This window comes from Hydra vulgaris, chromosome 07 (assembly GCF_038396675.1).
Source record: "Hydra vulgaris chromosome 07, alternate assembly HydraT2T_AEP".
Taxonomy (NCBI): Eukaryota; Metazoa; Cnidaria; class Hydrozoa; order Anthoathecata; family Hydridae; genus Hydra; species Hydra vulgaris.
The window spans coordinates 11725352-11752500 of NC_088926.1; the positions used below are offsets into that span (position 1 = coordinate 11725352).

The 27149-nt window shown below is 24.8% G+C and overlaps 1 protein-coding gene across 1 annotated transcript in view; it reads right to left on the minus strand.

Annotated features, from left to right (window-relative positions):
• The window catches only part of LOC101238049 (5'-AMP-activated protein kinase catalytic subunit alpha-2), a 36087-nt gene that overhangs the window by 7657 nt on the left and 1281 nt on the right, over nucleotides 1-27149 (minus strand). Inside the window, exons 3-14 of the mRNA XM_065801053.1 lie at nucleotides 25278-25371; nucleotides 24970-25052; nucleotides 20840-20901; nucleotides 20182-20269; nucleotides 19977-20046; nucleotides 18592-18640; nucleotides 13652-13757; nucleotides 13428-13530; nucleotides 13240-13354; nucleotides 12557-12606; nucleotides 9174-9198; nucleotides 4382-4447 (exon numbers count right to left, since the gene is read on the minus strand). Coding sequence (XP_065657125.1) covers nucleotides 4382-4447; nucleotides 9174-9198; nucleotides 12557-12606; nucleotides 13240-13354; nucleotides 13428-13530; nucleotides 13652-13757; nucleotides 18592-18640; nucleotides 19977-20046; nucleotides 20182-20269; nucleotides 20840-20901; nucleotides 24970-25052; nucleotides 25278-25371 — 911 coding nt within the window. The remainder of the gene's footprint in view (nucleotides 1-4381; nucleotides 4448-9173; nucleotides 9199-12556; nucleotides 12607-13239; nucleotides 13355-13427; nucleotides 13531-13651; nucleotides 13758-18591; nucleotides 18641-19976; nucleotides 20047-20181; nucleotides 20270-20839; nucleotides 20902-24969; nucleotides 25053-25277; nucleotides 25372-27149) is intronic.

Here is a 27149-nt window from a genome sequence, read left to right on the forward strand (position 1 = left end):
CACACAATAACAGACCTGTGTTCTAGCCTGATTTAGCTTCAATTCATTATTGTAAACTAGCTATGAAATGGTATAAAAAGAATAATGCGAAATTTGTGCCTAAAACAGAAAATCCTCCTAACTGCCCAGAATTGAGAGTTATTGAAAATACTGGGCTATTATTAAAAGAAAAATGAAAAAAACAAAAAAGCTTTGCAGAAACATTAAAGATATTAAAATATCATTTAAAAAAGCATCAAATAGTTTTGATTCTTATTCTGTGCGCAAGCTTATGGGTACCACTGAAGCAAAAGCTCGAAATTTTATTAGATTCCAAAAGAAATATTTAATTTTTTTTTTAATGTTTGATCTTCTTATATTATTGTATTAAAATTATTACTTGGTTCGAAATAAAAATTGAGGAGTACTTTTTAGTTGTTTTTCTACTTTCACATTTATTTCGTGTACACGCTTTATTTGTAATCAAGGAAAAAAACAAAAAAACAAATTTGTACATTGAGTGTAAAAGCTATAAATAGTATTTAATATTGAGGAATGAAAATGAGCTTTTGGGAAAGAAAAATTCAAAATGATAATATATATATATATATATATATATATATATATATATATATATATATATATATTCTATATAAATATACAATATATTCTATATAATTATACAATATATATTCTATAACACAAACATATAAAGAGTATAAATTTTAGACTTGAAACAGTTAAAAAATAAAGCAAAATCGATGTATTTATTACAAAAAAAAGAAGAGAAATTATTGAACGATAGAGTTGTAAACAACTCTTTCTTTTAAAATTGCTTTCATAATTTTTCATGCAATTCTGCGCATAAGAAATCATGACACACTTCTAAATATGCGCGCACGAAATCATTAGAACTGTAAAGAGGTCTATTCATGATTAATTTTAGATAGAATGATTTAGCTAATTTATCTTGATTTTATTTCAAAACTTGGGGTGGACTAAAATATTTTATTTGTAAACTTTTAATTCAAATTAAACTTTTTTGTAGGTAACATTTGTTAACAGATTCTGTTTATTTTGTGTTCTTTTTGGATAATACAAATTAGATGTTTTGCTACATATTTTATGCAACAATGTGTGGACTTTTTTGTCTTAATTCATACTATCTTGATTATTATACTTTTTTGAATTATATTTATTTTTGGTAGACAATTTGAAAATTTATTTCCACAGTTTGTATAATTGGATTTTATTTACTCATTCAGTTTGTGTATGTTCTTACCATTAAAATGCGAAGTCGATGTGCGCTGCTCTACAAAAAGACCATTTAATATATTACAAAGATTTAATGTTGTGGTTGTAATGTAGATAGTCAATGTCGCATCCATCATATATGTTCTAACTGTAAAATTTAAAAACTTACTTGGAAAATGGGTTTGAAAATAATAATTTTGATTTTGACTATCAGATCACAAACAAATAGTGTCAAACTGACCAAAATGCACTTATTGCAGTCCAAGCAAGCATAATTTAATTTATTGAAATTCTCTTTGAAACTTTGTATAACCTTTTTCACCACCACAATAAAAGTAACACCTTTTTATCAAAATAAACATTAGATCAACAAACATCTTATTCTTATGGGTTTTGCAGAGAACTATAGTTTTCTTGTACAAGATGCTTTTAACCTCCATAAAGGGTATGAAGGGATGCTCACAGCCCTGGGAACAAAAAGCTATCCCTGTTTTGTACCATATAGAGAGAAATTATTTTTATGAAGAATCTAGTGATACTGTCATGATTCCCATGTACTTAAAAATGATAACTTGGTAAACAAAGCTCCTTTAATTTTTTAAATAAGAAAACATGTTGCACGTTTTTACGATGATGAATGGTATATAGGGATTGTGTTTGAGATTTGTAATGAAAACCAAGATTATAAAATATAATATAAAATGTGAAACTCATACATAGAAATAAATTAAATTTTAAATGTACCAGTGGTACACAATCAAGTCAATATTGGGTTCCATTTGACAATGTAATATGTCAAATAATGGTTCCTTCCATTAATAAAAGAAGTGCTCATCCTGCTAATAATGATTATGACAGTATTATGAGTTATGTAAATCAGAGAAATTAGTGACTTGTGTTTTGAGTACATACACTTCTTCTTTCAGCTGATCGTTTTACTTTTAATTTACATGTAAAAATATGTAAAAAAATTATATACAAAAGAATCAAAGTTATACATATTATACATATGTATAAATTTTGCAGTTTAAATTTTGTACGTGGTACTTTTTAGTTCTCCTTTTAGACTAAACAAGCATTCCTCCCAAAAAGCTACAATGTCAAAAGATAAAGTATAGGTCTTTAAAATATTTTGGTGATGAAAAGTTTTTATAATTTATTTAAAACATTTATACTATTTTCTATGCCTGCGAAGTGAATGTAATTTATCATAATTAAAAAAAAAAGAAGATATTTTAACAGGCTGCTGGAAGTGTTAAACTAATTTGTAATACATAACTTTGACTTTTACTACAAGTGGTTACCCTACGTATATTAAAGTTACAAGTTAACCCATTGGGTTACAAGGTACAAGTTCATTATTGGGTACAAGTTCGTACACAAAAGTAACAATAAATTGGCTCTGTCTGCATGTAGGCATTAAGCTGTAGCACAACAAGTTTACCTAAAATTACATAACTTGATTGCAACTTTGAGGTAAATTAACTTAAAAATTGTTTGAAATTTGTTAAAAAACTCCATTTTTTAACAAAAATTAAAAAAAAAAAATTGAGTAAAAAACTATTACTATACAAAGTTTCAGGTGATCTTTTTTACTAACAAAGTTATGTGTTAAATTGACTACGGGGTTTTATGTCGTCTCACTTTGAACTTTTTTTTTCTCCCTAAGAAAATACCTACTGAATATTTGTAAAATAAAATTTTTTTAAATCACATCCTAAAATTTCTTTTTATAGAGATCCTAACCACTAAATTATAAAAATCTTATTTTATAATTTTTTTCTTTTTGTAATTTGATTACATATTTTGGCAAGAGTCAATTATAAAAGATTTTCTGGTATAAATGCCAACAAATATATAAACCTAAACTTTTTTGTAATTTTTGGTTAATTAATCTTTAATTGGTTAAAATATTGTCAGCTGCTCAAACATAGAACTGGCACTTATCAGATATATAATTGGATTTATAAGAACATTATAATATTAATAATGTTACAAGAATTATTTTACTAAGTTATGATATTACAAGAATAAATTATACTAAATTATTCCTTTTTTTAGTTTGGAACTATAACAGTTACAACATGCAATCAAAATTATTTTATGCGTATAATTATTTTATATTTCCTTTATTTATCTTGATGCTGATTCAGATGTTGAAATTCAACATTCTCCACCAGAACTTCATACTTTTTATGGGTGGTGTAAATGTAAAAGAAAATTTCCTTTTAGAAGTTAGGAAAATTTTAAAGCTAATGTTCCAGAAATTCTATTTAATACTTGGATATCAAGGTAGACAATTTCATCATTTGAAGATAGTTGAATTATAATCTAAGTATTTGTTGTAAATTATTTAAAGAGATAAATTAGGATCTGGTTTGGATGGAGCATCAAGCCTATATTGGAGAAACTAGACTTGTTGGAGCAGGATGTCCAACTTCACTTCATGCTAGAATAGTGCCTAAAAGATTTTTGTTTATCTGTACATTCTTGCTTTGGATATGACTTACGGGAAAATGTTATTAAGGTTTTTAATATATTTAAAAATTTATTTTGTCACACTTGCATTTTCCGCTTCTATAAAACCCCTATGAATAGTGTGAAACCACAGATTCCAACATCTACAAGAGGATCAAGTTCTTCTAGCAAACTTTTTCATATGATTCATCTAATGACACCTGTAAAATGTCAACTTCAAGTGTTGATGTGTTTATTCCATTTTATCTTATAATTATCTGTTTATCTGTTTCCTGTCCTCTTTCACTTTAGCATTCCGACTCAAATAATAAGTCAGATATATTAATAACTTGTTTCTCTGCCCAGTGGCCTTGTTTGTCAAAGTTGAGAGAGGGTTGTAACTACAGTTTGTAACTGCAGAGAGCAGGTGGCATTTATAAAAGCAGCATTAAAAAAATAATATAAAACCAACAATAATAACTTAAATTAAACAAAAATAGCTATAAATAAGAAATAATAAACATAACTAAAAACTACTTTAAAACAAAAACTCAATGAAAAACTAAAAATATAATCTTATATGATTATATTAACTTCTTTTTTGTATGTATGTATACACACATGTATATATATACACATGTATGTAAATATACTTTTTGAAAATATCTTTTTAAATTATTAGTCTAATTACCTAAATGCCATCGTGGTCTTTTACCATTTCGAATAGAAAGAGAACGTGTCTTTGTTGGGGTTAAAGCTATAACCAAAATGCATCATTAACATAAATTTTTTTTTGAAATAAAAATGTTTATATCTTTGCTATACATAACAGGTACAGTTTTGATTTATTATAAATATTGATAACTATTATCAGGGCTCAATTTAATGGTCGGACATCGGACATTGTCCGACTAAAACTTCAGATTGTCCAATCAATTTACAAAGTAATCGGACATTTTGACCAATGGGAATTAAAATCTACAAAAAAAAGCTTGGACAGGAATGGCTTGCGATTGAACGCTATTGCTGACAATGAAAATGATTTTTTTTTTGCTTACAACTTGACCATGACTGTTTAGATGTTTTGATGATTTAAACTTTTCAGAAATGCGCTGAAAAAAGAAACATTAAGCTAAACTAGGAAAAAAGTTGAAAAACTAAAGAATAAGCAATTTTTAAGCAATAAAAAATTCAAACAATTTCTTATGAAAAAGAAAATAAATTAGCTTTAAAATAAAACTAAAAAAACTTGAAGTTAAAATTACTTTTTGTTACATTTTTAATTGCATTTGAAAAAAAATTACTGTAAAACATATCTTTTAAAATATTAAATTAAAGTTATGCAAAACGCTTTTACAAATATGATTGTATAATAATTTTATTTAAATTATTGTAAAATAAAATTAAATCATTATTTAAAGGAAAAAATAATATTTTTAACTTGTATAAACATTTCTTTCAAAAAGTTGCAAAAAAAAAATTGTTTAAAAAAATAATGCAGTCTTTTTAAAGTCGTAATTTTTAATCATTTCATGCTTTAATTAGTCAAGTTTAAAATAAAAAACTTCTAAAAATCTTTTTGTAAAAATAGAAACAAAAAAAAAATAAAGCAATTAAATCTTGGGAAGACTTAATTTAAAGTATTCATAATTTAAAGTAACTTAAAAAATAATTTTTTAAAAATTTTTAGAAAGACATAGAAAAATAGTTTTAAACATTTAAATTTATCATAAAATATACAAACCTACTAAAAAAATGTAAATATAACATTTCATTTACACATAATGCGTTTATTTAAAATGATCATTATAATTAATTTTTGATTTTATTTAAAATAAAAACTTTAAAATAGACCAATGAAAGTTATTTGTAATGTAATGATTTTTCTCAATGTTTTTATTAACTCCTTGTCTCTGTTTGTCTGTAAACATCAAATCTTGCTACCAATTTTTGAGTAAATTCTTGATAGATTTTCTTCAAATTTTGCTTACATACTCTTGCTTGATGACAATACAATATTCAATAATTAGTTTTGCAATAATTTAGTTAATTTTAATTAAGTTTATTTTTTATACGTAAAGAAGAACATTTTTAAAAATGAGTATATCATTAGTTTTCTATTTATACGCATTTAGCTTATTTGAATAAAGTGTTGATTTCATAAACCAAATGTCTATGGTTCGAGACCCACCTCATCCTGATTTTTTTTTATAAATCAATAGTAATATCAGAAAAAATTGATTGCAAAATTTTTGTTTTAATAACATATAAAAGCACTGGGTTTTGAAAATTTGTTTTTTAAGTTTACTTGTTTTTATTGCATTTAAATTGTTAAAGCATCATAAAACAGTCATTGTCATATTGTAAAGAAAAAAAAAAAGTGTTGTCAGCTAGAAAATTCAAGTCTATCTAAAAAAACAAACAATATTAAATTTTATTACTTTATTAAAAAAGAAAAACCTGCGATGAAATATTATAAATATTAAGGAAAGAAACTACAAAGTTCACTAAACTAACGTTAAATAAAATAAATAACATGATAAAGATTTTGATTGCATAACTCGGTTCCGGTAAACCTTAAAAATTATATTTTGAAAATTTGATCGGACACTGTCAGACCCAAACAAGTTTAGATCGGACATTTTGTCCGGGAATATATATTTATAAAAAATTAAATTGAGCCCTGTATTATATATAAAATTTAAAAGGAAATTAAAATCATATGTTGTTAAGTTTATCAATGTTAATAATAAAATATTAATGGCGTATAAATCTTAATCTAAATTCAATGCACAGTGGGTGAGAGATCAATAAATGCTAAAAATTAGTGTTTGTGTAAATTTTTTTTGAAGTTTATAAGTATATAATTTATGAAAAAAAAATCTTATTTTATGTTTTGCTTTAGGAATTCTAGATTATTTCTTGAAAAAAAAAGAAGAATACACATAAAATTGAATTACATCTCGTAAGCGTAGTTTTCTTTGAATAAACTAAAATTTTATTGTCTCAGTGAGAGCATACTTGCTATATTTTATTATCTCAGTGAGAGCATACTAAAAAAAACTTAACAAAAAAAATTAAATGTTTTTCTTAGCAACATTGAAATATTTTTTATAAAATTAAATGTGACAATAAAAATATGACAAAATATATAGATAAATATGATAAAATATAAATAATTTAACAGTGGTGTATACAGAAGTTATTTAGGAACATTTTTTCCAATGTTAAATTTTTTTTTATTACAACCAGAGTTGTTAACAAGGCCCAAAGTAGCAAGGCCAAGGCCACACGTTACAAGGCCAAGGTCAAGACCAAGGTCAAAAGTTACAAGGCCAAGAGTTTTAAGGTCAAGGCCAGGATTAAGAGTTTCAAGGCCAAGGCCTACGCAAACATTTTCAAGACCAAAGACTTTAATTTTTGCCTTACATTAAGGCCAATTATTAACAAAAATGTAAGTAGCAAGTGCTGTGACAATAAAACTACATTTTGTAAAAATAGACCAAGGTTATGCGCAGAATTCAACAAAATCAATTTTTTTTAGGACCAAGGCCAAAACAATCAAGACCAAGGTCAAAATTTTCAAGGCCAAAGCCAACAGTTTCTAGGCCAAGTTTCTAGGCCCTAATTATTGGCATTAAGGCAAGGCCAAGGACTAACAACTCTGATTACAACGACATTCATTTAAAACACAAAAAACAAGTTGTTAACTATAAATTTTAAATAATTAAGTGCAATTTAGGAAAGCACAGGAAATAATTAAACCTAATGCTATTCCACTTTATTAAGTTATATGATTTTTTCTACTTATAAACTTTGGCTTATTGCAGTTAGTTATCTAAAATACAAATACTAATTTAAAAATAAGAAAAATTCAAATATCTTTTATTTTTCTTCTTCCAATCATTATGAAAATTAAATAAAATTACTTGTAAATTGTTTCAAACTTTGAAAAACAACTTGATTAAATCAGTTACCAATCCTAATGCTTATAAAGTTACAAGGATCTCTGACATAGACTTCAAATCCTTTTCTAAACAGTTTAACAAAAAATGAAATGAAGTAAACAGACACAATGATAGATTTAAGTTGCATAACAAAATCTAGTTAGAAAAAGAACTAAAACAAGCAATAAATGTTTTTAAACAGATAAACTGGACAAAGCCCAAAACTCTATAATGGCTTTACTAAGTTCTATTCATGATTTAGGTAAAACATTTCATAAAAAATAAAGTAACAGGCAATATTAAAGAGTTTTTTATCCCTTACTATCTAATTGTGTTTTAGTGAATGTTTATATTAAATTCAATTATCTGATGTTTTAATTAGTTAATCATGGCAGACAACCAGGCGCAAATTCTATACCATTCTCCCAAGCTTCTGAAAATATAAAAAGTGAGAGCAGAAAAAAACAAGCATTACTGTCGAAATGTTTTATTTATTTTGAAGAACTAAAAGAGGAAAAAAAGTACAGTGATGCTAAGGTACATTAAGGTACATAACTAAAAATCTTGGTAACTCCATACTTAAAAATGATTTAAAAAAAACAAAACATGCAAGGATACAAAAAAATGAAATAGATTTGGTGTTTCCCAAGTAATATGTCATATTTAGAAAGTGTTTTATATTAAAAATTGTCTCTTAATATTCAAAGTTAAAAAAATGAAATTAATAAAAAAAAAAAAGCTCTGTGAAAAACAGTTTCAACTTTAAAATTAACTCAATGCTACACTTATTTTGAATTATCACCCATAATCATTACAATTTTTCACTTTGAAATTTTATAAAGAAAAATTATACAAATTTTATAAAGAAAAATTATATAAATTTAATTAATATGTGAAAATACACAAATAAAAAGTTTACAAAATAAATATAGCTTTATATATTTAACTACTGAAAACCAATTTTTTTTTAATCACAATTTTTATAAAGACTTATACTTCATCATTTAAAACTTTGAAATTATTAAATGTGAATACTATAAAAATTCAAATATTCAAATTATAGAGTCTGCAGATTGTGGTATATATTATACAAACTCTGAAAATTATAGAGTCTATAGATTGTGGTATATATTATACAGATTCTGAAAAGAAGATAATAACAAACTCTTCTGAATAGAATAACAAACTTAGTTTTTATTAACATACATTTATTATTTAATTTTAATCAAAAATAATTTAGCTCAAACATTTTTTTTTTTTTTTATTATTATTTTCTTTGATATGAATACAACATGTGTTGGTTGTTAGTAGTTCCTTTAAGTACGCATATAATAACAAAAACAATAAAAATAATAATAACAAAATAAAGCAAAATAAAAAAACAATAACCAAAAATAAAAACAAAAAAATTAAAACATTACTAATTAAATTCAATGGTTTTAAAAAAACCCACATAAAATGCAACTTTATAATGTAAAATTTTTTTATATAAGAGTATTGTGATTGTCTAGTAATTAATGTAATATAAAATCATACCAAGTCTCCCCATGTTTGCAGAAACCTTAAAATCAAAAATGGTATAAAATTGAACTTAATATAAAACATAAAACATTTCTTAAAATTTATTAAAATTTAAGAACTTTATGTTGAATTTTAAATGACACAAGGTTTTTCTTCAAAATTTCATGGTATATATACTAGCTGAAATGTGTTAAAAATAAAATCTTAAACACTCCATCTTAGTCATAGATATTTTCTGAAATCTAGTCTTTAATAATTTTAGATATATCACTCATTATAAAAACTTTAATTACATACTCTGCGGCTAATTTGATCAACCACACAGAATGTAATTACGGATAAAATCAATTAAGGACTTGCTTTGAAATAATAACATGGAAGTAAATGAATTCATAAAAACTTCATTCAGAAAAAAATACTTATTATTTGTGTGTTTATTTTTAACTTTTATTTTTACATACAATTATTATTAATAAATATAATTTTTTTAATTTAATTTTTTTATTTTTCAATAGAAAAAAAATATATAGTATACGAATATATAGTAATAATTCAAATGCTTTGTTTTTGTTGCTGTAATAAAACAAAGATTTATTAGAGTGGTTACAAGAAACCAGTTTGAACTTTTTTTATAAATGACAGGGAAAAAAGATCACAAATGACAGGTGACACCTAGCTAAATAATGAGGCTTGGCAATAAAGCCTTGAAAAATTGTGACGTTTTGGAAAAACTTATGGTTTTTTCTTTTTAATATTGAAAATGGTTTATCCTGGTAACTCGATTTAGGTCTCAAATTGTGATATTTTGGAAAAACTCATGGTTTTTCTATATAAATTGAAAATGGTTTATCCTAGTAACTCGATGATAGTTCATTTTTTTATTATCTTTGACTTGTGTTAATATGCCTTTTAGCTACAAGCTACAGTTTTAAAGATATTTTTTTAATCAGAGATCTGAGTTTATAGAAAAATTTGCTTTCTCTGAACACACAGAGAAAACTATTTTTGTTAGTTAATTTCTTCTTTTTTTATCATATTAATTTCATGGTTCTTTTTTGTTACTAAGGTTACTATTTATTAATTATTTTATTTTTCAGAATGCAAATAACTAAATTAGGACTCTCTATCAATTGACTTATAACTAAATAGACAAATTTGGTTTCTGTTCAGTAAAGTTATTTATTTATTTAAAATTTACTATGTGAGTTAGTAGAGTTAATTTTTTTGCTAATGGCTTCTTCTTAATACAAAACTTAAAGAGAAAATAAATTTAAAGCAGAAAGACAAAATTTGTTTACTTGGTACATGACTCAACAAGTTTTCGATGAGTCATGTACCATAGTTACCATCAAATAGCCAAGTGTTTATTTTAAAATATATGCCAAGTAAAGTTAAATACCAAAGAAGTTGCAAGACTATCAGTAAGGGAGATTTTTTGAGAGAAAGTAAAGATACAAAAACACCTAAAAAATTGATGTCTAAACTTGAAAAACTTTATGAATAGTGGCGAAAGCTACAAGTATTTTTACTATAACAGTTTAAATCAGAGAGGTTAAAGTCAGTACTAAAAAAGACCCTCCATCTCTAAATGACAAGTAGATGTATATGAACTAAAGAACCTGTTAAAAGCTGTTTTAAGATTGCTCTTTATAGGTTAGCAACTCATGAGAATGAAAAAATGATTTAAAACCTTGATGACCTTTTTGACATTTGATTCAAGTCTCTTTGACTAATGCCCTTTAGAAGCGGTTTTTGCTTCAAAAAAGATCAGAACATGCGCAGATGGACAAAAAAGATTGAAATGAAAAACTTTATAGACCATTGCCAGTGTGACATAATACCATTTAACTTCATGGTTTTTCTATTAAAGAATGGGAACTACCAAAGTTTTGTGGTATGAAGCGTTTGGGAACAGAAAGTTTTAATGAGCCTATTAATAGTAGTAATAAAATGTGTGTCTTGTTTATAAAAATTGTTAACTGTTTAAAATTTTCCCATCTTTCCTTATAATAGGCAGCATTTTAAATTTAACTATTACTTAACTATTTGAAGAACTTGTTCTTTGAAGATTTATTTGAAGAACTTGTTCTTTGAAGATTTATTTGAAGAACTTGTTCTTTGAAGATTTATTTGAAGAACTTGTTCAGACATGATGCAAAGAGCTTTCCTTGGTGTTCAAAGTACTAGAGAAGATTTCCAATTTTTCCAGAACTATAAAATTAGTTAAAGTTTCTCAAGTAAACTAGAAAATTTTTTTTATCTCAAGATTACTACCTATACAAAAGCCAACATCATTAAGATGTTTTCCATATAGATCATGAGGTAGGATGATAGTGGAAAGTTTAAAATGTGCCAACGCTTGATAACGCTTTAAAAGCGTTATTTCTGTGTATTTGCAGCCGAAGATATACAACCAAGATAATGATTTAAAAAAAAACCCTGCTATATTACCTTTAAAAAATATTCAAATACATTACAAGGTAGGATACCTGAAAGTTTACAATTTAAAGGTGCAAATCTTCTTGATTTATTTACTCAAAAAAAAAAAAACAAGAATTCTTGATAACAAGGATTCTTTTCTGGACCACATTCAAGGTGACAACTGATTTAACATGTAAACCATATTTAAAAAAATACTGAAACTTTTTAAAATCAAACAGTTTATTAAAATCAAGAGTGTGAGACAATGTAGTCAACAACAAATGTTTTCCAGACCTAATAATTATGTATGTGGGACAAGAGTAACAAAAAACCATTTGTCTTACACTACAAAAATCAATTTGTCTTACAACAATATGTCTGTCTTATAGAAGAAAGGCACATTTTAGTAATGTTTATAATAGTACAATGTGTCTGTTTTCTTATTGTTTAGAATCTTTGTTTGTCTCATTATGCCAAAGCTCAAAGAGCATCTCATTTTTAAAGCAGTGCATGTAAAAAAATTTAAGGTAAAAATGCAGTAATATTATTAACTTATTAAAGACTAATAATTGAACTATAATTATATACAAAAGTAGTTGCCAGCATATTCTATTAATTTTGAACACCAAAAGTTTTCATATAACTAGATATAAAACACCATTTAAAACAATGATCAAAAAATTTGAAACAATTGAAAATTTGAGTTTTGACCAAATAATTCCCTTGAATACTGTGTAATAAAAGAAATATACATCAAATATATATATTTTTAAATGTTCATTCAATTTAAATATATATAGTACTAAAGATTTCTTTCAATAGACTTTGAAGAAAACCTTGTCATTTAAAACTTAGCTTAATGCTTTAGAATCGATATACATAAATAAAATCGATTATTTATTATTAGAATCAATAAAACATTGTCATTTCAACCTAAAACCCTTGAAATAATTAAATATTAGACATAAAAAACTTACTCCTTCAACATTACTTTTTGGAGGATTCACAAAACCTTGGACAACACGAGCTAAATAGAAATTTTAAACAATTTATTGTATTGAAATTAGAAAATAGAATACTAGTCGTGGTGGCGATGGTGGTGGTAGTGATGGTGGTGGTGGTGGTAGTATTAGTAGTAGTAGTAGTAGTAGTACTAATTGTAGAAGTAGTAGTAGTACTAGTTATAGTAGCAGTAGTAGTAGTTATAGTAGTAGTAGCAGTTATAGTAGTAGTAGTAATAGTAGGAGTAGTAATAGTAATAGTAGTAGTAGTAGTAGTAGTAGTAGTAGTAGTAGTAGTAGTAGTAGTAGTAGTAGTAGTAGTAGTAGTAGTAGTAGTAGTAGTAGTAGTAGTAGCAGCAGTAGTAGTGGCAATAGTCGTATTAAAAAGAAATAGCAGCATAATTACAAAACAATATAAAATATTAAAAACAACAAAAACTTAAAAACTAATGGAGTCTTGTCAAAGTAGTTTCATTAATTTCATATTTTGAAAATTTCAAATATAAAAAAAGCTGAAGCCAGTGTTTTGAAAAAAATTTGGCAACAAAAATGTCATCATGCACATTGCAAAACAGTATAAAACAAAAACAAAACAAAATTATACTGAAAGTGACAGTAAGAATATATAATAAAATAATATAAGTAGTATATAATAAAACCTTCTGCATTAATACGCCGATTATCTAAAATAAGATCGTAAGCAACAACAAGTTGATTCTGCGGGTCACCACTCGATAGCTCCATAAGACAGTCGCTTTCATTAACACCAAATTTCTAAAACAGAAAAAGTTACAAAACTTATGCAAGAAGAGTCTACATGGTTATATTAAAAAAGCTTAAAAAATACCTCACAAATTTCACTAATGACTTCCTTGTCTAGTTGATTTCCTTGATTGTCAGTGGAAGGAAATAAATAAGCTGGAAGATCAATTTTGAACCAGGAATGACATCTAAAACCATGGTACAATATTATAGAAACAACCATTAACAGTAGACTGAACTGTTTTATTTGTTACTAAAATATACTTTTTCAACAGACACACAAAAAAGTAGTCAAACAAAATATTATACTTGATTTTATCAATTGTAATTCTTGTTATAGGATCGACTTGCAACATGTCAGTCAATAATCCAGCAATAAGACTTGATAAATAATTTGGTATGACAAAAACTCCAGCTAAAAAAAAACAAAAACAAAAGCATGCTTAAGACAAGTAAAATTATAGCAAAATGAAGAAGTTTGGAGAAGTCAAAAAAGCACTAATAATAATAAACAGAACCCAGGAAAAATTCAAAGAATACATAAATTGAAAATGCAAAGTTAAGATAAAGTTGTACAAATTGAAAATGAAAAATAAATATGTGTGTATATGTGTACATATATATATATATATATATATATATATATATATATATATATATATATATATATATATATATATATATATATAAGGTCGGCAATAATTTGCCGATCTTAATTTGTGTGAGGTCGGCAGAAAAAATAAAAAAAAAAAGGTTTGATCATATAACATAGAAACAAGGTCAGCATTTTTTTGCTGACTTTAAATGCTTCTAGGTCGGCAGTTAGGTCAGCATTGCCAAACATCGACCCTAATTTCGAGGGTTGATATATATATGCTGACTATACTGCCTACTAGAGTTTACTAGAGTATATAGATGTATTTTGCACTAGTTTAAAACTAGTTTTGTTTATCTTTATCATATCGTGTTTTCAGGAAGAAAAAAAAAAGAATGAAAGTATAGTAATAATAAACCTTCATTAATTAAATAACTACTTTATTTAGACCTCACCATTATAAATTTTTTTTTCATATTTTACATCTTTAATGTCTTATTTTTAAAAAAATATTGAGTCTTGAAGAAAAATCTTTATAAAGAATACAACATCTTTGACAGACACTTATAGTAAAGATTTTTGAACATTTTTTAAGAGGTACAAGATTCTATATTAAGTAGAAAATAAACTGTTTTTTATACAGTTCTTTTGTTTATTTATTTTAAAAGGTTATATTATGAGTCAAAATTTGATATTACACTTGATTGAAATAATTAGATTTGTAATTTACCAAAATTTACAAAACAAGAAATGCATAAAGAAAACATATTGCATTTTTTTGTGCAAATTCAAGAGTTTTTCATATTTTATATGGACACGAATAATATCAACACCTTTACTTTTGAACTTAATAGGCAACACAGGCAAAGACATCAAAATAGTTCTAAAATTCTGACAATTTTATTAAAATTGAAATTAGAAGATAGTTTAAAAAAATAACAATGTTCTTCTTTACAAAACTTAAAAAAACTCACACAATTAGTATATGTCTGTTTGATAAAGGAACAAGTTTTTCTTTATTATACAAAAATGAAGTAAAAGGTAAATTAGAAGAACAAATAAAAAATAGCAAAATTATTAAGACCCAACACCCACACTCACTACTAAATTTTAAAAGCTATCACGCAAATTAAGAGTAAAGGGAAAGTTAGATATTGTTACTAAATAGCAGCTGTGGCGCAGTGGTAGCACACTTGCCTCTGAAACAAACGATCCGTGGTTTAAACCCCACTACTGGGCAAGTTTTGCGACATCAGCTAGGAAGAAGACGTTAACTTCCAATTAAATGCACATCCGCAGTGCTGTGTGACAAGACCGTAAGGACTTTTTGGAGCACCTAAATAAAATTAATAAAAATGCATCCATCAGATTGCATTCCATCTAGGGAATAACATTATTGTCACACAAATGAGCTGATGAAACTTCTAAATGATCAACGATGATACCAATATTCAAACCAGGTTTTGTTTTTTTAATGTAAACTTTTTGCAATATTTGACACATACTTATGACTTGCGATTAGTAAATGTTTTTTTTAGTTCAACGATTCCACAACACATATGAGAAAAAACAAAAGAAATATAGTTAATTTTTAATTTTTTGATCTTATTCTTAGGAACTATTTTTATTTTATTTTAACATATTAGTCAAGTTTTAACTATATCAAACAAGAAAGTTTTATTATTCATTATTTGATGAAAAACAGCAAGATTTTTTTCTCTAATACATATATCTTCATAAAGTCTTTTAATAATATCAATTTAATTAATTTGATAAAAATTGAAAATAAATAAAAACAAAAGTTTTTCCACTAAGAACAAGTCTTACACCCATAATTATTTTGCTAATTCATTTGGGAAGATTTATAAAAAATATTACCCCAAACCATGATTATCTTTTTTATGCTTGTGAAAAATGAAATATTTGTTAAAATAGAACTTTAAAAAATTATCATCTCTAACACTTGATTTTGTCATCAGTTATATACTTGGTAGTTCATAGCAATCAAGAGTAAAAGATTCTTGATAATCAAATACCCTTACAATCATATTAGGAAAAAAAAATTTTCCACCAATAAACACTTAGTAGTTTATTCTTAATATCTGTTCAATAATATTACTTTTCTTGTGATCAATTGGTAAATAAGTTCAGATAGTGTATGGAGATAATCAATAATTGGTAAATAAGTTCAGATAGTGCATGGAGATGACTAATATAGTAAATAATATTCATATGATTGTAAAATAGGTTTTAATAATAATCAAAAAAAAAAATTTGCCAAATGTCTCATTTTCATAAAGATTGCAATAATTTACAATTTGGTGGTGAAGCCAATCTTCAAAAATAAAAGTATTTTAACCATCTTGAATATTATCTTGAGTTATAGCATTTGCCCATCTTTTACATTCATATAAACTTTTTTTTAATTGGAATTTTATTGTTTTATATAACATATTAAGAGAAACTTTAGAATAAGTTCATATTTAAGTCATCTCCTGATAATTATGCATAAAATAGATCTGAAGAAAAATATAAATGTAACATTTAAATATAAAATAATGTAAATATAAGGATGTTGCAAAAAACATTAAAAGATTTTGTAACATCATAGTTGCCTTTGCCTTTGCTGACAAACCTTGAAAACTATATTCTATCAATCTAATTATTTAGCTCTAAGAAGAAAGTAAACTTAATATGCATAAAATATAATTGAAATTTATTGTATACTAGCTGATCAGACCTGTAAAAATATGGGTCATTGTAAGTCCACACTGAGGTTTTCTATACTATTTCTTTTAATATATATCCTAGCTTTCCAAACCCGCAAAATACGGGTCTTCACCAAACCGACCATTTCTATACTTACCTTTTCTAAACAAATCATTTCTTTTCAGACCTATACCTTATTTAGTTTAATATTTTTTAGTAAAACAATTCATTCTGAAAAAATACTTTAAGAACAAAAAAAATTAACATGCTCCGCATATGCAGAGTTTATAAGATTTATCATTAAGTTTGTTTTACTCCTAAGCACTTACTATCAATAACTCAGTGGTTTAGTGCCCTGTCATCAATGTCATTTCAGGCAGTTCAAGAGCTCTCCTTAACATTATAAATTTTGAAACTTTTTCAATCTTACCTATATATCTATAGCAAAAAAGACTTCGAACTATTAAAACAAAATTTTAAAGTTTTCTTATATTATACATATATTATATACGATTGTTCCTTATACCAATTTGTTGAGCAAATATACATATTTGCTCAACAAATCTAATGACGTTTACACTTACAGATGTTTGTACGAAACATCTGTAAGTGTAAACTTGTTTCTCAGCATAGCAGCCTTGATACTCAAGGTTCGTGTTTTGGAGTTATAGGGTTGAGAGTGTTGAAACCACAACTAAAAGTAGCCTCCTCAACTGTAGTGGCCTTCATGGCCTTGAGGAGGTAAATTGAAATAAGAAAAAAAAAAAAAATGCTATAGAAATGGTAGAACTAAGTAGATGACATAATTTTAGCAATCAGAAATTATCAAGAGAGGGGTAAATCTAAAATTGAAGTTTCTAATTTTCCACTTGGATGAGACAATATGAGCACATTAATAACATAAGTATCTCTATAACGCGCAACAAGTCCCAGTGTTTTGACGTATTTAGAAATTTTAAACTTTTTAAAAAATCTCTTCTTTTTGTTTTTTATAATATATAATATCTTTATATATGTTATATATATAATACCTATAGAACTTCGAAAATGCTTTACTTTGTTTTACAAAAAATCAAAAAATATTAAAAAAAAAAAAAAAAAAGGTGCCAATGGTAGGATTAGAACTACGGTAATGCACTTCAAAAACACTGCAATTTTAAACTAATTAATAAACAGAAGGCTTTGTAAAAGTTTTAAGTTTTCCATTCATTTGTTACAGTGTATAATATTTTTATATATGTTATGTATATAATATCTATATAGTATCTATAAAACTTCTATAAATGTTTTATTTTTTATTTTAGAAAAATTAAAAAAGACAAAAAAAAAAAAATGTGCCAATGATAGGACTTGGACTACGACATTTTTTAAAAAATTTTTATAAGCGACGACTTTAAACAACGAATGTCTCTTTAATAAACTTTATATAAGAAGCATTAGAACTAATAGACTCGATAAGGAAAAAAATTTTGTTGAGAAGAAAAAAAAAACCTTTTTGAAAGCCGTTTGAATTAAATAACTTTGATCTTTACTTATGTTTTTATATTATTGAAACACATTTAAATAAAGTAACAAATCATTTTTTCAATCAAGTTTTTTTTATGAAGATTCATTCGATTTCTCTAGGATAATATTTTTTTTAAGTTTCTTTATAGTTAAGTTTATATAACTTTTTAGCGCATTTTTAAAATGTATACAAATTTTCAAAACATTTTAACAGTGGTGGTCAAGCTTTCAAAATAAAACAGTATTTGCATGGTCATATTATAGCATGAATATGCCTTCCTGGCATAGCCTGAGTGACTTGTCACTAGAGTAAGTTATTTATATGTAAAATTTATAAAAATGTAGTTGCTTTAGCAACTATTTAATAAAAAGTTATTTGAAAAAAATATCTTATAACAAAAAAAAATTAAAAATACAGATAAAAATGTAAGCGTCTTACATCTTATTTTTTTAAATAATGTGGGGATATGTTCATCATCGAATGGTAACTGAAACAAACAAAAAAAACACAATTCAAAAATAATGAAACATTTAAACACAAATTTACATTACCTGGTATACAGGAAAACTAGTTTAAAATTATAGAATTATATGTAATAAATAAATTGTTTAATAATTAAGTGTTTTTTATGAATATTATCTAATGTTCATAAGTTGTTGCCAATTATTAATTAATCAGTACCATATTTTAATAAACATATTAACAAAATTTTTTCTTTGTTCATTAGTAAGTTATTTTACTTGAAAACTTGTCTTGAAACTAAAATAATTTTTCTTGTGAAAAAACTGAATTTAATTCTAATGGCATTTTATTCTGATAGAAGTTAGCTCAATAACTCAAAGTCCTATAGATCAAAAATAAAACTTTGTTTATCTTATGAATGCATGTAATTAGTGTTTATATGTTTGACAGAAACAATGTATGACAATATTCATGTATGTTAGAATAACAGATATCATAACATCATAATTATTTGAATATCGATTATAATAACAACTTGAAAGAGTCTTTTTGATTATACGATTATTACTCAATAAATTTAAGATTATAATCATAATTCTAAGTCATCTCCTGATAATTATGCAAAAAATAAATCTAAAGAAAATATAAATATAACATCTAAATATAAAATAATATATAGAAATTAATAGATGGTAATGAATAGAAAATATAAATATAACTCGCACACATTACTTGGATTAATTGTTAGTTTTTGCATATAGAATGACTGCCACTCCTACATTCTAGCTGAAATCAGTATAGCAACAAAGTATTGCAACGAAGGGAAATAGAAACATAGTGTTGGATAAATTGTGATTATCTATATAGCTTTTTTTTTTAAAAAAAAGATTCAAATGGTTCAAAGAAAATAATAACCACTTCAGCCACGAAGGTGTATTGATTGTGAACACTATTTAATAAACAAAAAACTTTACAAAATAAATTCTATAAATTAAAACTTAAGGAGATGTTGGTGCAACACAGTTTTCAAGTAAAAGTAAAACTCTAAAACTTGATGTATGTTTAATGTGTTAACATTACATAAAAAATATATAATATATGTACAATAAATATATATATATATATATATATATATATATATATATATATATATATATATATATATATATATATATATATATATATATATATATACACACAAATATATATATATATATACACAAATATATATATATATATATATATATATATATACACAAATATATAAATTTTAGAAAATTTGAATCTGTGAATATTTCTATATAAGAATAAGGAGAGTTAAGTTTAAGGATTATTTTTCAGATTTATAAGAAAAAACTTACTGTACCACATAATAATGCATACAATATTACACCACAACTCCAAATGTCAACTTCTGGACCTGCATACAAACTAAAGAAACAAAAGTGCATTTTAAATAATTCAGAATCAACTTTTTACACTATCTTTTCAACAACATTGAAATATGTAAAGTTAAATAAAGTTGAATTAGTGAAATAAAGCTAAATAAGTAACTTAACAACTAACTCTCCTTTTATAACTTCAGGAGCTGCATAATTAGGTGATCCACAGGATGTCTTTAAAAATTCACCATCTCGCATCATGTTTGACAATCCTGTCAAAACAATTTTATCTTGTAAAAAAAAAATGATTTGAAAAGCATAATTTAAATATGAATATCATAGGCAGTCACAGATCTGCTGCTATCGATTGCTATTATGTTCTAAAATATTTTTTTTAAGGAAAAGTAATAGATGTTGCATAGGTTCTTTTTATTATTATGGTTGACTTTTTTTATCACTTTCTTTTTTTTATCAAAAAACACCATTTTTTATAAAAAATTATTATCATTTATATAATGCTATGGTTGAATTCTTTTTTACTAACTAGAAGGGCCATTATATAGCTAAAAGTGCAATCCCTAAAAATAACTTATAAAAAATAAATTTAAGTAAATTTTATCTTATTATATAAAACATCTTTTAGCATTTAATTATTTATTTTAGCATTAATTTAACATTTAATTAGCATTAACTTATAATTTAGCATTTAATTTTAACGTTAATTTAATTTTAACATTATTTAGCAATTAATTATAAAAAAAAAACAGCTCGTTTAATCTAAAATAAAAATGCAAAGAAAATGCACAACATATAATTTTAAAATAGGAAAATATAAAATTTACCAAAATCAGCAATCTTGACGTTATTATGCGAATCAAGCAAAAGATTTTCAGGTTTCAAATCTCTAGAAAAATAAAAAAATTATAACATAAATAAAACATACAGACATACAACATTGCAAAAGACATGTAATGCTTAATGGATATACATGTTTAATGGATATACATAGTATTTCCATTGAACTAAACTTATATTTTATTTATACATACAATATAAATAAATAAAAACATTTTTATATTATTATATACTATTGTATAATATACAAGTTAGTTTTTTTATATTTTTACATTTCTTTATTAATTACCGGGATTATCGTTATTAATTACCGTTATCCCGGGATTTCAATGAAATTTACTGGGAATCCCGGTAATTTTTTAAAACATATTTTAAACATTTGTAAAGATATTAAAAATATTATTACTCAAAATTTGAGTACTAATTACTTCCTTTTCCCTTTTGTAATGAACTTCTATAAAAATTAGTAAGATATATTGTAGAAGGCAATTAAATCACCAATATTTTGCAGTTTTGGTTTGTGCCTAAGATAGATAAAATATTATTATTGAATTTGATTTATAAATAGATTTGATTTACTTATTTAATTTTTTTGTAACTTACAGCATATAAAGCTTAAATTAACAAACCAATCAATTTATAAATCAAATTCAATAATAATATTTTATCTATCTTAGACACAAACCAAAGCTGCAAAAAATTGATGACTAATCTAATAAATAATCACAATTGCAAGAAATTACAATGAATAAAGGGGAGTCCCTGATATGTTAAATATAAAATAACCAGGGATAAGTTACAAGTACTTGCACGTGCAAAAAAAGTAATTAGTTACACATAAAAGTTGGTAGTTGGTAAGTAAAGTAATTAATTACGTTAAGAAAGTAGTTAGTATGTAAAAAGTGAAATAAGTGAAAAACCAAATTAGTGAAGTTTAAAATATATGTTTAGTAATTACAACTAATTTAAAATAATTTATGTAAATTTACTATCAGCACAATTTTTCGGGATTTAATTGTAGGTAATATAGTTTTATATTTATTTAGTATATTTTAATCTATTTAATTAATCAGATAATAAATATACTGCATCATATCAAGTGGATCTAAGGCATGGCAAAATTTTACAAAAGAAAAACACAGAATCTGCCACTTGTAATATATGTAAAACAACAATAATGTGTAAAGGGTTTTCAACAAGTCTTCTTCGTCATTTAAAACAGGTCTTCTTTGTCATTTAAAAAATCTTCACAAGGAAGTCGAAATTGAAGTAACGAAAAAAAGGCCAAACAATGACACAAATTTTGAAGTTAGAAATGCTCAACCTAAAATTACGCCATTTATAAAAAAAGAATCTATAGAAGAAATTGTTTCAAAATTGGCGGCTGTAGATGGCTTTTCTATTAATGCTATTGCAAAATCTGAAATTATAAGAAAATCTTTATCTGATAAAGGAATGTTATTGCCAAAAAACCCTTCACATGTAATAAATTTAGTAAAAAGTCAATACCATCTAGCAAAACAAGGAGTGGTTAAGGAAATGACTATGCAAATTCAAGGTGGCTCAAGATTCTCTATTTCGATGGATGAATACACATTTTAAAAAAATCGTCGCTATTTGAATTTAAATGTGCATTCATTATCCTAGGCTTTGGAACTTGGGCATGATTCGAATAATTGGGTCGCTTCCAGCTGAAAAAATTATTGATATGGCTGGAAATAAATTATCTGAATTTAATTTATCAAAGGAGCATATATTTTCTAGTGTAACTGATGGTGCATCAGTTATGAAAAAATATTGGAGATGGAACATCAACTTTGTTATGCGCACAGGCTACATTTAGCAGTTTGTGATGTTCTCTGCAAAAAATCAGTGATTTCAAATTCATTGGGCAGTGAGTGTAATGCATCAGACAGTCAGAATTCTGATGAAAATAATAATGAAATGACAAGTCTGAAGAAATCGATTTTACAACTTCAGTGGATTTACAGTCAACCCAAAACAATGATGTATTAAATTTATGAGACATTGAGATCACTGACAATTATTTGGCCACATAAGTATTGCTCAAATAATTCAAAAGGTCCAGAGGATTATACGAATGTTTCGTAAATCACCACTTAAAAATGAAATTTTACAAAAATACATAAAAATTACATACAATAGAGAACTTAAGTTAATAGTGGATGTAAAGACAAGGTGGAATAGTCTTCTTGCAATGTTGGAACGATTTATTGCATTAAAAACATGTATATTAAAAACATATATTAAAAACATTGATAGATTTTGAACACAACAATATTAACAATATTTCGGAGCATGAATATTTAGTGGTGCAGACTGTAGTAATGGCGTTACAACCAATTAAATTGGGAATTAAAAGACTTGGCTGACGCAACGCATCATTACTTGATGCAGAGGGTGTATTAGTGTTTACATTAGATGTTTTGCGCAAAAATAAAGATTGTTTTTCAGTTAAAATGTTGCAGTATGTGCAACAGAGAATTGTTGAAAGGCGGAATAAAAATTGAGTTGGCTTGCTTAAATATTTTAATATTCCATCAAATTATAAACACGAATCAGACATAGATTCTATATTATTATTGTCTTCCAAATTATTCCTAACAAGCTACGGCTAAAAATTACTTTCTAAGTTATTTGTTTAGGATATTGATGGTAGTGGAAATTCCGCTGAGATTGAAGAATTAGAATGCAGTAAAGATGGGACTGAAACGTCGTTTTTGACCAAACTAAATTTGAAGACAACATCTGAATTAACACTTTATCAGAAATTGGATGCATTTAAACATTAGTCGAATTGAGAGTCCAGATGATGTATTATATGACGTTAAAAATATTACAAAAAAACGGATATTTTTGATGCAACAAAAAAGCATACAAATAATAACACTATTGATAATTTTTAAAAAATTATTATATATAAAATATGTTATTGAAGTTTATGTTTGTTTTGTTTTGTCTTAGTTTCTAAGAATTATTTTGTATTTATTTTCTTGTTAAAAGTAATAGTATCAAAAGGTGCTTTTTTTTTTTGTATTTGTTCGAATTTACGCATTTCCACCACCTAATTGGATAAATTCTTGTTTGTTACCTAATCCCGAGATTTTCCGGGATCCTGGGAAATTAATCATTTTTGTCCCGGAATCCCGGGAATAAGATTTTTACAGGAAATGAGAAGCCCTAGTTGTATCCCGGGAATAAGATTTTTACAGGAAATGAGAAGCCCTAGTTGTAACGGAGTTATAAAAGAGATACAATACATGAAAAAAAAAAAAACCTTAAAAAATAAACTATAAACACATACATGCACACACATATACATACATAAATACATGCACATACATTTATATATATAGATACACACACACACACACACACAAACACACACGCAAATATAATTGACATTAGCAAAAAAATTATTTATGTTCCCAGAATTTGCACAATCCAATAACTACCTAACTCTGCTGTTAAAAAGGAACTATTTTTCTAATAAAAATCTTGTAAAAATAAATTAGGACATTGGAAGAGCTAGATATTAACATTATATAGGTTATCTTATTTAAAGACTACATAATTAATAAAAACTGAAACTTTCAGCATAAACTTTATGATAATGCATTATTAAATTGTCAATAATCATGTAACTATAAGCAAAACTCAATGCAAAATTAAATTATTATAAATACCAACAAGAATACTAATCATTTTTTTATTTCTTTAAATTGTTGTTTTACCTCTCTCACTTCTCCCTTGTAACTTTATTCTAAAACACAGCCTCAAATACCTCTCCTAAAAGTATCCTCTGTTACTTTTTCATACCATAAAAGTTGACCTTTTTCATACATTAAAACTACATTTAACATTATTGACACAATAGAGACAAAATTAAAATTGAATTAAAAAATTAAATTAAAATTGAATTAAACAATTATATTTGATATAATTTTTATCAAAATTATTAAAACAGCTGACACAAGATGACACTATAATTTTTATCCTTCATTTTTTCATAAAAAATTTAATCATTAAATGATCAAAAAATGTTAAAATAATAAAACAAAATGGTAAATAAAGTAATAAAATTAAAAAAAAGCACCTATGTACTATCATGTGACGATGACAATAATCAACACCAGATATAATTTGTTGAAAAAAACGTCTTGCTTCTTGTTCAGAAAGCTATAATAAAACAAATAATAGTAAAAAAAAAATTTTTTAAATTTATAAGAGCATAAATGTGAGTATATTTAAAAACTAAATTTTTTTTTTACATCAACTCCTTAAACAAATCAATTTTATTTTTCTAACTTTTAATAAACATCAAACATTTTGAAAATCTGATAAAAAATGTACATACATTTAAAATATTATTTGTAGCATTCTATTTATAGTATGTATATATACCTTTCCATGTTTAAGTATATAATCAAACAACTCTCCACCACAAACAAATTCCATCACCATAAAAATATCCGATGGGGTGCTAATCACTTGGTATCTATGGTAACACACTCATAATAAGAAAAAACATAGAAAAGATTTTTGAAATAATCAGTTATAGAAAACACAGAAACTATGATCTCCCTCTTTCCATTAACACATTGATATCTTTTTAAAAAAATTCTAACCAAATATTATTTTTATTATTAAAATATGTCTTTGCAGTTCTACCAAATTTGTGTGCGCATATTTAATCATACGTCATGGTTCTTTATGCGCAGAATCTCATGAGAACAAGCAAATATACATATAAATTAAGATAGTAACCTTGAAAGAAACAGTTGTTTACTTAAGATTTTTATTATTTTTTCATAAAAAAGACACAGATTTAGCTTTATATAAGTTAATTTTAAAGTCTAAAATCTATACTGTTTATTTGTTTGTGTTATATAATATATTCGCAATCAAAGAAAAAAAAACAAAAACAAATTTGTATGTTGAGTGTAAAGCTCTAAATAGTATTTAATACTGAGGAATAAAAATGACTACGGGAAGAATGCAAAATGCTAACATATATAACTTAAATTGCTAGTTTAGATGAGCACTCTGGCGTCACACTAAAATAGCCTGCTGCCGGAGGCTTCAGTACATACATCGACTGACAAACAGCCTAACTCAGTCGATGTAGCAGCAGAGATTTTTCCTAACTCCGAGAGTTGATATATATATATATATATATATATATATATATACATATAGTTGATATATATAGTTTATATATATAGTTTATATATATATATATATATATATATATATATATATATATATATATAGTTGATATATATATATATATATAGTTGATATATATATATATATATATATATATATATATATATATATATATATATATATATATATATATATATATATATATATATATATATATATATATATTTGATATATATATATATATATATATATATATATATATATATATATATATATATATATAGTTGATATATATATATATATATATATATATATATATATATATAGTTTATATATATATATATATATATATATATATATATATATATATATATATATATATCTTCTATAGCTGATTTATTATTTTAGATTTCACTGCCAAGAAAATGACATTTTTAAACTAAAAATTAAAAATATGCATTTTTACAAAATATTTTATAATTTTTTTTTATAAAATAATGACTATTTTTAAAATTTTTATATAATTTTGCTACTTTTGAGACCCAACATGATATACTTTTGAAGAACTATTTTTCTGATAATTATAGAGACCCATCTGGTGTTTAAGGGTCTTGAGCTACCCCTAAAAAAAATTTTTAATTCTAGTATTATTTTATCATATAGAACACATTTAGAGGGTGAGAGCAGACATTTTAAAAAAAAGTTGTTTTAATGGCCACCCTAATATATATATATATATATATATATATATATATATATATATATATATATATATATATATATATATATATATATATATATATATATATATATATATATATATATATATATATAACTATTAGTGTGCATTTTTACACACTCTAAGAGCTTTTATCTCTTTCATATATATTCTATAACACAAACATAGAAACAGTATAACTTTAAGACTTAAAATGGTTAAAATAAACTTATATAAAGCAAAATCAATGTCTTTATTATGAAAAAAAGAAAAGAAATCTCATGCAAACAACTGTTTCTTTCAAAAATGCTTACTTAATATATCTGTGTATTTACTTTTTTTTATGCAATTCTGCGCATAAGGAACGATGACATACTATTAAATATGAT